This window comes from Piliocolobus tephrosceles, chromosome 1 (assembly GCF_002776525.5).
Source record: "Piliocolobus tephrosceles isolate RC106 chromosome 1, ASM277652v3, whole genome shotgun sequence".
In the NCBI taxonomy this organism is placed as follows: domain Eukaryota; kingdom Metazoa; phylum Chordata; class Mammalia; order Primates; family Cercopithecidae; genus Piliocolobus; species Piliocolobus tephrosceles.
The window spans coordinates 20,155,348-20,168,091 of record NC_045434.1 but is presented as its reverse complement, the minus strand read 5'-3'; the positions used below and the strand labels follow the sequence as shown (position 1 = coordinate 20,168,091).

Genomic DNA, 12,744 nt, shown 5'->3' with positions numbered 1-12,744 from the left:
AACAAAAGGAAAATTATAAAACCCTCTTGGCAGATACACAAGTAGACTCAAACAAATGGTAAGCTATTCCTGTCTTTGGATAGGCTCACTCAATGTTATAAAGATGTCAGCTCTCCCTAAATTCATTTATAAATTTAATGCAATCCTAATAAAAATTTCAACAAGCATTTTTTAGGGAGTAAAATGACTTGATACTAAGGTTCAACTTGAAAAGAATGAACATACATGATTGCCTAGACAGTAAACACACTACCAATCTTGCATAATTAAAACAGTATTCTACTGGTATACGAAAGGATAAATATACTGGTGGAAAAGAATAGTCCAGGAATAGACTTAAGTACACATGGAAATTTAGCGTAAGATAAAGATATTCTGTAATTTCAATTTGTATTTCTTCTTTTCACTCAGTTATTTAATAGAAAGTTTTTGAATTTCCAGGAAGAAGGGGCTTTTAGGTTTTGTTAATCACAGCTAATTTTATTTCATTGCAATCATAGAACATTGTTTGTAATATTTCTACTTAATTGGACTTACTAATTTTCTTTTTGAATTATTATACTCTAATTTTCCATGAATATTTCACAGGTATTTGAGAAGAAGTTAGATTCTCTATTAGCAGGGTGTGGAGTTTGATATATATCCATAAGAACTACGTGTGTGTGTGTGTGTGTGTGTGTGTTTGACCATAATACTTATTTTTTGTTCTCTTTCTTGCACTAAGAATAAGGCAGGCCAGTCTCTGATTATTAGTGTGTTTCTATGTACCAGAAAGGTAGTCGCTCTGTTATGTTGTGCAAAAATATTTGTATTTAATATTTCCATTTTAAGTTGTAGCTTTTAAGCCTTAAAAAGTATTTACCTTTGTTTTGTTCAGTACATTTTGGCTTGGATTTATCTTCTGTCAGGTTTACTTCTCTTGCTTTCTTGTTGTTTATGTCAGTTATACCCTTGTCCATTTCTTTATGTTTAATATTTCTAAATAACTTTGTTTTAGGTATGTCCTTTGTATGCAGAATATAGTTAGGTCTTACTTCCTACTTTTTTTTTTTTTTTAAATGGAGATGGAGTCTTGCTCTGTTGTCCAAGGTTGTAGTGTACACTATCATAGCGCACTGCAGCCTCGAACTCCTGGGCTCAAGTAATCCTCCTGCCTCAGCCTACTGAGTAGCTGGCACTACAGGCATCCATCCGCCACCATGCTTGGCTACCTTTCTTAAAAATTACTTTTGTAGAGATGGGGTCTCACTTTGTTACCCAGGCAGGGTTTTATTTGTAAGCCTAACTAAAACTTTTCTTTTAATGGAAAATTTATGAACATTGACATTTACTGATACATGTTTGCTCTCAAAATTCTATCACACAATATTGTATAATTGCGTGTCTTTTATGATATTTTCTATATTTCATTCTCTATGAACTGTTTATTCTTTGTCTTTTAATCTTTCTTTTTTTATTTTTTGATATTTAGGAGAATTTATATTTCTGTTCTAATGGTTACCTTTGTATCTATACTTTTCTTAGTGCCTTTCATCTCCTGTTTTCTTCTTTAGCCTGTTATCTGGTTTATCCAATTTTATTGGTATTCTTTAACGGCTTCTACAACAATCAATGATCTATTTCTACTTTTCTTTTCTCCTTTCTTCCATATTTAGTTTCATTATTTTTATACAGAATTCTTGCACACCAATATTAAAAAGTCAGATAATTAAATTGTTTAAAGCATGGGAATATACAACTAATGGAAGAAAAATTAAAATGGCCAATATATATATATGAATGGAAGCTCAAATTCCCTAGTAATTAGAAATATATAAATGAAAAATACTTGGTATTTTTTGCCTGTCACTGGAAAAAATTAAAGCCTGGCAAGTGTTGTATATTGGGGAAAATGAGGCTCTCATACATTTCTGTTAGGAGTCTAAATTGGTCTGATTGCGTGATAATTTTGCATGTTACACTTCTCAGCAGTTTCATTTTATGAACTACATTATAGATAAATGCACCAGGAAACATATATAGGAATATTAATTTAAGTACTTTTGCCAGAAACAATTAGAAATGACCTAACTATTTAACAATGGGTCTATAAAGAAATGCAATTATATTTAGATTCTTTGATTCTAATGATTCTTAGATTCATATGACAGAATTCTTTCCAGCAATTAAAAAGCATAAACTAGAGGTATAGACTTTATGCTTCCCATGTTAATACTGATGGTTTTTAATCCTAAACAATTTCATTTCCATTTATATGATCAGGTGTTTTCTCTTTGAAATAGCAAAAATTATACCACTTACCTCGTGCTTTTGTTGTGATTGTGGAAATATATGAAGTGTTTTAAAAGGTGATTAATACATAGAAATTATTCAATAATATAGTTGTCATTATAATCTAAAAACAAAAACAAACATTCATAATTTTAAATAATAAAAGATGCAGATTATATTTATATAAATCAAAACACATACCAATAATTACCTTATACTTTTTATGAATCCATATTGTCTTAGTTTGTGCTGCTATAACAAAATACCTGAGACTGGGTGCTTTATAAATAAAGAAATTTATTTATTGCCGTTTTGCAAGCTGGGAAGTTCAAGATCAAGGTGCCAGCAGGTTCAGTGTCTGATGAGAGCTGCTCTCTGCTTCTCCAAGATGGTGCCTTGTTGCTGTCTCCTAACATGGCAGAAAAGCAGAAGAAAATGTACTCCCTCCCTCAAGACCTTTTATAAGGGCTCTAATCTCATCCATGAGAGCTCTGACGTCATGGCTTAATCACCTCCTAAAGGCCCCACCTCTGAATATTATCACATCGGTGATTATTAAGTTTCAACACATGAGTTTTGGGGGAAGCATTCAGATCATAGTACATATGTATATGAGGACATTAAAAAATAATCTGGAAGACCATACACGAAAATCTTAACAGGTCCTGAGTGTGATGAAAGGGGGAAAATAATGGACATGAGAGTCTTCTTTTTTTCATTAAAAAAACAAAAAGGCAACATAAACTATATACTTTTAATGAATCATATTGTCTTAGTTTGTGCTGTTATAACAAAATACCTGAGACTGGGTACTTTATAAACAGTGGACATTTATTTCTCACAATTCTGGAAGCTAGGAAGTTCAAGATCAAGGTGCCAGCAGGTTCAGTAGGCCTGTATTTAATATAAAGTCCAGGGACTTTAGTTTTATCCATTGCCTCTATTTCTTTAAATAAAAAAAGGCATGGAAGCAATATCACAACCTATTGACAGTATATATTTCTGAGTGGTAGCATTATAAATTGAGCTTGCATGCAATTTAAAACATTTATCAGAAAGAAAGAGAAATCAAGCAACATGATGGTGAAGACCTTGCCTCTGTTTACTCCATGTGCTCCCAGCTGGCTTTAGGGCGAGACTCTTACTGAGAGTAGGGAGATAAGTGAGGAGAGGCTTGTTCACAATGGATGACATAGTCCCAGAGGTCCCCAAATTGGAAGTGATAAAATACATCTCAATAAATATATTGCTAATAATAGTTAAAGACACTTACACACGATTTAAGGAAATGAATTAGAGCTGAATCAGAGCAGTTGTGTGGGCAGGAGATTCTTTCATCTGATGAAAATGTTCAGTGTCTCTCGCTACTTCCACTTGTACAGCTAACTGCTGCCTTCTGTAGAACTGTAATATCTAGCGATTTGGATCCCAAACCCCTATGGCATCCTCCAGGGCAGATGGATATCTCTTTGAAGCACCCCCTGAATTCCTTTCCCTGTTTCATTAGGTACCAGTCCTAATCACCTCTTTTCACATTCCATGAAGAAGTGGTTGAAATCACTCAGAATACGATGGCTTGTTTCTCTTTTTCTTTGCTATTACAGATTTATATCTTTTTCATATATTTACTGTCATTTCTGAAGGATTCTCAGGAGGGAAAGGAGATTTCAAAATAGTTCAATTTATTTTTTCAAAGACTTCAAATTTATTTTACATAGAATACTCTCTTTTTTTTTTACTGTGGTTAAAAAAACATAATACAAACTATTTTCTTCACAGATTTTTAAGTGTACAGTACATTTTTGCTAACTATGGGCACAATGTTGTATAGCAGATTCCTAGAAATTTTTCATTTTGCATAACTGAAACTTTATACCTATTGAAACTTGATTGAATAGCAACTCCTCCATTTGTCCCATTTCTAACCTCTAGCAATCACTATTTTACTTTCTGCTTCTAGAGCACACTCTTTTACATACTCTTTGGCTATCCCATCCTTACAAAGTTTTAAAAACAAGTAAGTGTTGGATTTAATATTATTTCTAAAGAATTTTACATTTTGGGTTCCATTCCATGTTTTAGTAAATTGAGATAATTTTTATTCTTGAATAGTCCATCACATGATCTCCTTTGGGACAATCAGAAACACGCTTTGATTTTTAGCCCTCGCCAAGACATACCCTCCATTGCTCTACATTAAACTTAGGGTTTTTCTTTTCCATATTGTTATCTCCACAAGGTTCCTTGGTATCAAATAGTGATTTAGACTCTTGTCCCAAGGAGTCTCTTCTACTGGTTTTATATTCCCATTATTAGATTTAATGATCAACAACAGTGTCCCTATCTCTCAAAAATGATAATTAATTGATTTGCCGATGTTTACTCAGTCAGTAGATGGCAGAACTTAGACAGTTTGTTTAACTCATTCAGTATTTACAGATGTCTATGTGCCTGACATTGTGCTTAGTGTTTGGAAGGCGGAGGCAGGCGCATTGCTCGAAGCAAAAAGCTCAAGAACAGCCTGGACAACAAAGCTAGACCCTGTCTATACAAAAAATTTTTAAACTAACTAGGCATGGTAGCATGAGCCTTTAGTCCCACCTACTTAGGAGGCTAAGGTGGGAGGATCGCTTGTGCCCAGGAGTTTGATGATGCAGTGAGCTATGATCATGCCACTGCACTCCAGTCTCTGGTCTGGGTAACAGAGGTAGAGTCTGTCTCAAAAACATGTGTGTGTGTGTCGGGCGGGGGGGTGGGTTTAGAGTTACAACTTTCAAACTTTTTTGATTATGATCCATAGTAAGAAATATAGTTTACCTGATGACCCTGTACTCACATACGTCTTGATAAAGTCAAAATTTCAGAAAACAATACTAACTTTCTACATCCAATGCACTTGGATATTTGTCTATTCGATTTGTTTCATTAAAAGCATCAGGTCAAAATACACTGCATTGACTTTACAAGCCAGTAACAGTCATTGATCAACCATTGCAAAAAGGGTAAAGAGGGAGTCATTTAAAACAACTAATTTCAGATAACAGAGAAAATTATGAGAATAATTTTTAATTGCAAATTCAGAGCTGTTCTTATGGATTATGCAGTGCCACTTGTTTTTAGCTTGGACTTATGCCTACCTCAGACATTTACATTTACAGATTAACTTATGAGCACCTTGGGCCCCGACAGGATGAGACATAATTCAGGTAAATATTGGTAAATATTCAAGTAAATATTCCTTGAGTGATAGGAGGTCGGAAAAGTTTGAAGGGGAAGGGAAGACAAGCCTACGCAAGGATGGCTAGGGTGGGGAGGTCCAAAGAATTACAAAGCATTAGTCATCCAAACAAAGAATAATCAGAAGACCACTGACAGAATTAACAGAGTTCAGGGATAATATCATTATACTCAATCCCTATTAAGATTTTGGTGTTTGGTCTCTCAGGTCACTTTTTTAGTAACTTCACAGACATACGGATTCATAAAGAATATGTAGTAATTATTCATATTTGTTTTGATTTATATAAACAGTAATCTTGTCTCTCAGCTCCAGAAAACCTTGCCTGGTGCTCCCTGAAGGCTCACAACATCCCATCCTGGCCTCCATCACTCACTTATAATGTGTTTTGGGGTCTTGAAGGCAGGGAGCTTTCTCTTTCTTCTCTGAATTCCTGGGATCCAGCTGAGTGCCTGGCACATGGTAAGTACTCACATACACATTCCTTGAATTCCCTAGATTTCAATTTCCTTCACTGTGAAACAAGTCGGGCTAAACAATCTCCAGGAGCCCTTACAGTCCTCAGAATCTATGACTTTGACCGATCTGAAGTGGTCCAAGGCACTTTGCTTCACAGGAAGCTCACATCTTCGCTGTGATTGGCCTGAGATTAGGAGTTCAAACGACCAATGACCTGTGCACAGTTTAGGGCCTAACCCTGCCCTGGCCGGTCAGCAAGAGAGTGTTGTGATATGAGCAGATGAAAGGCTTATGCCACAGCAGTGCCTGCAGCAGAGAAAGGATTCCCTCCTCCATCTCAGGCCCCACTGCTGCTGCTCTCCAGCCTGCAGTTTCCTCTAAGGCTCTGGATTGGCTGGAAGAGCAACAGAGGGCTGGGAAAGAGCTTCTATATATACCTCAGAAGGAAAGGCGTCCCAGATAGTTTTGAAGTTTTCAAAGACTGGCTCTGCTGTTAAGAAGTTGTACTTAAAGCGGAGGAGCTAAGCCACCTGCCAAAATGTGCAAAGGACTTGCAGCTTTGCCCCACACATGCCTGGAAAGGTGAGAACCAAGTTATTTTGGTTTAAGAGATGCAGATTTGGAGAATCTTTACTCAAGGGAGGCTGTTCAGAGGTAACAGAGGTATTGTAGTTTGTGGCTAAGCTGAGGTGACACAGGTGCTTGACTGTAGACTGGGTATTATCTCTTCTCTGTAAACAATATAGAGACTTTGGAAGATCCAAACTAGGAGATTAATACAATGTAGAGTATTTCATACATCATTTAATATCCAGAACATCATTTCCTTCAAGGAGACGCCTATTCTATAAGTGCTTATTTAGAGTAAAAACTGTATGGTTAAGGATATAGATTCCAACATCAAACTGTCTAGATTAGAATCCTGGCTCTACTACTTACTATTTGTGTGGCTTGGGGCAATTTATTTAACCTTGATATAGCTCAGTTTCCTTATCTGTAAAATGGAGATACTAAGCGTTCTCTACCTCACAGGCTGGTTATGAGGTATGAATGAATTAATGTATATGAAGCACTCAGAACCATGTCTGGCACCTAGTAGGACTGTATAAATGTTCGTTTTTATTAATGTACAGGAACTGGGAGAGGGAGGCAAGTTTGCAGTGAGGAAGAGGAAATTTCCCATTGTTCTTTGTTCTCTGACCTCATTAGATAGAAGTAGCTGGATGGCTAGACAGAGAAAAAGCCCTTGGGACACAGGGGTTATTTATTAGCTAGCATTCTTTTTCAGATAAATGCATCAAAATCTTTGAGGCTCCCTGGTTTCCCCTAGGCTGGACAATATTCTGGAGAATCCTAGGTAGCTAGGCTAAGCAAATAGAAGAACAAATATCTTACTTATTAGAAAACTTAACCCAACCATCCTCTCCAATGCAGAGAAGTAGGGATGTTTCTCCTTTTATTAAGAATGTATTTGCTTAAATTGGGTTTGATCCCTCGTTATTTAAAGTAAATAAAGAAGATCCTTGCACAGATCTTCATCCCTAAAGGTATTAGCAATGTTTCTCTCAGAAGATTTTATTGTTTACTGGGCCATCTATGACTTCTGTCTCGTACAAGTTCAGGTCTTCTTTTTGATGACTTCCACTCTAGAAATAACCTAAAAATAATTTTTAAGTAGATAACATTGTAGCATATAATTTTTTCTCCCAACAATATTATCTAGCAACTGAATATGAAACCTCCAGGGAGACTTACTCTTTGAATTATAACTTTCAAACTTTTTAAAAATTATGATTAATAGTAAGAAATATAGTTTACCTAATGACCTTGTGCATACTTACATATTGATAATTAAGTAAAAGCATAGAATGTTATTAGTGTTTTTAAATTTACATAAAAGAAACTTGTAGCTGTTAAGTTGTAGTAGTTAGATTGTAACTAGGGGATCAATATTGTCCATTGTACCAATCCTGGAGAAGAGGATAGGTTTTAAAGGTGGATCCTATTTATTGCTATTAGCCTGTTCTTTCCTCTTACTTACTATATAGAAAGCCTAAGAAATAGGGAGCATTTTCTGTGCCTTCTGTGCCTACTTATTGTTTGAAATTGTGTACTCTTATGTAGTGAATAAATCTTACCTTATTAATTGGCAAACAATTGACTTTAGAATGATTGTAACATCAGTTTGCCAAGCATTTTGTGATTCTATGACACATTGCTTGGCATTTGGTGAGAAATCAATAAAATTTCTGTTGAAACTTGCCATGTTCATTATTTTGCTTTATGTGTTCTCATAAATATGCATAATATTCACTGAGATGTATGGATGGTACATTTCTTTCAGTGATTTCTATTACTATGTTGTATCTGATTCACTAGCAACATTAATATTGGATCACTTCATCTTTTATTGCACAGTAAATTCTTATGCACCAGGATATAACTAATGTTCATGTAGAATATTAAAGAGTGGTGAATGGTAAAGGAGTGAGCTTTTTTCCTCATAGATTCACTGAGTCTTTTATTTATTGGAATGTGGTAGAATACTGCAATTATTGTGCGCAGTTACATGTTATTTCATAATCTGTTCTGATTGTAAACAGGGTCATTGTAATTTCTAATTACAATGCTGCCTGAGAAGAATGTTTTGGAGAAATGGAATTGTGGAGCTGTGAAGCTGTTAGCATGTACCCATGGAAAGGGTTTAACACTGTCTATTCTAAGGGGAAGATGATACTTGAATAAATGCTTCCAAATCTGCCTTCCATGGCTCTATTCTCTGACTCCCACCTTCCTTCCCCACACAGCCTCCTGCCTTTGCATTTCTTCTCTCCAAGCCACAAAAGGAACATGGATATGCTTCAATGCTTAGACAAAAATATTTTAAAATTCATATAAAATAAATTAGGGCAAAAAATACGCATTATGAAAAATCTGTTTTAAATGAAAAGCTCTGCTGAAGAGTTCAGTTCTAACTTCTATATGGCATTAGAAATGAAATTCAGTTTACAAAAATCTGAATAGCATATCATTATTTATCATAGTGGAAACAGTACTAGTTAAGGAGTAAGGTGCAGACTCAGTTTTGTCATTATCTGAATTTGTGTCCCTGAGCAAGTTATTCCATTTTCCCAGGACTCTATTTGCTAATTTAATAGGTAAAAGTTGGATTCATTGTTCTCTAATATGTTTTCCAGTTCTAACGTAATGTGAACGAAGTGAGGTACGCTTAGTCTCAATGACTACTAAGAGATGTGATTAAAGGAAAATTTTCCTATGTTTCTATAAAAGTTTGAGACCAGGTGGGGCATGGTGGCTCATGCCTATAATCCTCACACTTTGGGAGGCTAAGACAGGAGGATCCCTTGAGGACAGAAGTTTGAGGCTGCAGTGAGTCATATTGCACCACTGTACCCCAACCTGGGTAACAGAGCAAGAGCCTATCTCTAAAAATCAATTAATTAATTAATGTAAAATAAACATAAAGTTTGGGAGGAATGAAGAATCAAATAATAAAAAATAATCAAGGACCCAGCCTGTGCTGAAACCACTGGGCCATGGCAGAAGCAATCTGCTCAGTGATTCTAATGCTGATTTGTAAGAAAGCAATTATGAGAATAATTTGCTTCCTGTAAGGGGAATTGTTTTTGACAGCAACTCTTTATTAGCAAAGAATATAAAATAAACTTTTTCTTAACAACAAAAAGAGAAGTTTTTTTTTTCCATAACATTAAAAGGTGGAATATATATAATGGGTGAGGATATCTAAAATCTGCCGCATAAGGTAAGAAAATTTCAACAATTAACAAAGACTCACCTTTTCATGACATGTAAGGAGAAATCTAATCCTAAAAAATATTCCTTTCTGCATGTTTAGGGAACCTTTCAGCCAAAGTCAACTTTGATATATTTGTATAAACTATTCCTTATTTATTTAGATTTTTAAGACTATTGCTTATTGAAATTTTAAGCAGGCCTCACATACTTTTATATGTTTGAAGAGGCAAATAATCCAAACATTTGGGCAATGAATAACCATAAGCACACATTTTCTGCCCTCGGCATATTGAAACCTGTACTACATGGGTGAGAATCTTGTACCGTCAATGAAAAAGAAAAGAGTCGCATCAATTGAAGATCTTATTTTTGCCCATGATTTTCAAGTTTGAATTTTAGGCTTCTTTTGAAAATTTATTTTATTTTCAGAGTCTGTTGAATTTCTCTAAACAAGTTTGCATTTTAAAGTAAATATTCCTCTTTGGGAAAAGATGAATGTATTATGAAACAAAAAGTGTTACTATTGGCCAGGCACAGTACTCCTGCCTGTAATCCCAGCACTTTGGGAGGCCAAGGTAGGAGGATCACTTGAGGCCAGGAGTTTAAGGCCAGCCTGGGCAACACAGGGAGACCCTGTCTCTAAAAAAACAAAAAAACAAACAACAACAACAACAAAACCACCACAAATATTAGCCAGGCACAGTGGATAGCACCTGTAGTACCAGCTATTCAGGAGCTGAGGTGAGAGAATTGCTTGAGCCCAGGAGTCTGAGGCTATAGTGAGCTATGATTGCCACCATTGCACTCCAGCCTGGGTGACGGAGTGAGACCCCGTCTCTGAAAAAAGAAGGTTATTTAAAAAAACTGAAAATACTAATAATTGAACTGGTTGCTTTATGTTATGATTACAGCTTTGAATGTTAGGCTTAAAACTGTGTGCTTATGGTTATTCATTGCCCAAAAGTTTGGATTATTTGTCTCTTTGAATACATAAAAGTATGTGAGGCCTACTTAAAATTTTAATGAACAATAGGTCTCAAAAATCTAAATATCATCATCATATAAAGGAACCAGTGCAGTTATTTGTATTTTAAAGAGCTACGAGCCCTTTGCTACTCTGGGTGACTGGCATAGATCTGCTTTCTGTTTCAGACTAAAAAGGTTGCTAAGGGTATAATGTGCTTAATCTACAGTTCACACAGGGGCTTTTGGCCATCTCAAGGGTGTGTCAATGCTAGGAATTTCAGAAGCAATAGAAAGTAAATGGGGAAGGTAGTTTTCAAACATTTATTATTTTTAAATTTATTTTAAATTTTTTGTTTTAAAAAATTTTGGTTTTAAAATGTATTTTTATTTTACAAAACAATCATTTTTCCCCATGTTCTCTGATTTATGTGGGTCAAGTGTGGACAATTTAGAATAGAAAGGCAGTTAATAAGCAGGACTACTAATGAACTAATCTTCTGAGGCTGTTCAACCTTTAAAAGCACTAGAGTGAGTCAAGGTTTCTGGGTTTTCAGGATTAATAAATACAGCCTTTTCCAAAGGCATGAGCATATCCTTGAGCTAATTGTAGAGAAAAGGCAAGCACCAAGTGAATTAAAGACTGGCAATTAATTTGAACAACTGATAGCTCAATTGGAGTGAATTGAGGACCATCAAAGAAGCCTGAGAGAGGTCCTAGCAGAGCCTTTGGTTGGGTTTAGGATCATTCTTGCTGAGAATAAGTATGAATTTCAAGCTTACTGTAGCTGATATTCTAGAGACATCTTGAAAACATTGCAGTGAAACTTTAGAATGTTAAGAAAGTGAATGAACTATTTAATAAAATTTGGAGGGGGATCACCAAGAAAACCATTTATTTTGATTCCTACTGATGAAACAATATCAATGATTTCTCTAGATTGCCTTTCAAACCTGTATACTTGCCTTAGACATATGGATGAAAGACCCATGCCCTGCTTCCATGGAAACTAAGCCCAGTTAGGGAGATAAATAAGAAAAAATTAATGCTCAGTGTTGCAATCCACTATGAAGGAATATATCCATAAAGTGCTAAGAAGCACAGAAGTTGGGGTAGTAGGCAGGGCCCCTAGAGCTTTTGGTGGGCAGGGAAGAATTTATAAGGTTACAAGGATGATGCTTGAACACAGTCTAAGAGGACAGAGTAGTTAGCCAGGTCTAGACAGGAAGAGGAGAGAGAAGGAAGGCCATGTAGGCCAAGGGGACAGCCTGTATGTGCAGAGACCCAGAGATGGGAGGGTGCGGCCAAATTGACTGATGTTATGATGTCTATGTACAACCTGTATTATCTCCCAGAGGCCAGCGAGGAGGGAAACCACTGAGTTTCCAACCACAGTTAACCTCCTGGGCAGCACGCCCTGCATATGGTTCTCTGGGAACGTCTCCAGTGCTCATCTGTTCCCAACTCTGAGGATGGAAGAGATTTATTCAGGGGAAAGATGGTCATCCCCTTTGCCTAAATGATTCAATTACTAAAAAGATAGACTGTATTTGGTATGGTAGGCACCAAATAAACATTTTGTTGAAGGAATACATGAATGAATTTACAGCAAATAGAGACAGGAGCACTTCCAGGACAGCTTGGTGTCTTCTCTGCTTTCCTTGGGTATTGGGGAGACCAAGAACAGTATCAGTAGTGACATTTTAGGCCACAATGGGAAAAAGAGTGTGTGTTGCTAGATACAGACAGGTGTCTGCTATGGGAGAAGGGGAGTGGGGAGTAGGAGAAAAAGAAAAGTGAAGGAGACTGTCTGCATTTCTATAATGAGGAAAGCCTTGTTAAAGAGGTGAGTCTTCTTTTAGCTGTAATGATAGTATCCCTTAGGTGAGCTCTAGGAAATTGTACTGCCTGGGCTATTCCTCATGCAGTTACTGTGGAAGCTTCTTTAGTGAATTACATTCTGTATTCCAGCTAGTTGCCCCTTTCTATTCTTTCTTTCATTTAGTCTGGGTTATGCTGAATCACCAGATATCAA

General features: G+C 36.1%; 1 protein-coding gene and 1 long non-coding RNA gene across 2 annotated transcripts in view; one reads left to right on the top strand and one right to left on the bottom strand.

Moving 5' to 3' along the window:
- Positions 1-12,744, bottom strand: part of LOC111539273 — a 52,521-nt gene that overhangs the window by 3,878 nt on the left and 35,899 nt on the right. Inside the window, exon 3 of the long non-coding RNA XR_002730624.1 lies at positions 2,538-2,680. This is a non-coding gene — a long non-coding RNA (uncharacterized LOC111539273). The remainder of the gene's footprint in view (positions 1-2,537; positions 2,681-12,744) is intronic.
- Positions 6,426-12,744, top strand: part of RGS5 (regulator of G protein signaling 5) — a 57,059-nt gene continuing 50,740 nt past the window's right edge. The window contains exon 1 of the mRNA XM_023207049.2: positions 6,426-6,550. Within this exon, the coding sequence (XP_023062817.2) occupies positions 6,507-6,550 (44 nt within the window). The 5' untranslated portion in view covers positions 6,426-6,506. The remainder of the gene's footprint in view (positions 6,551-12,744) is intronic.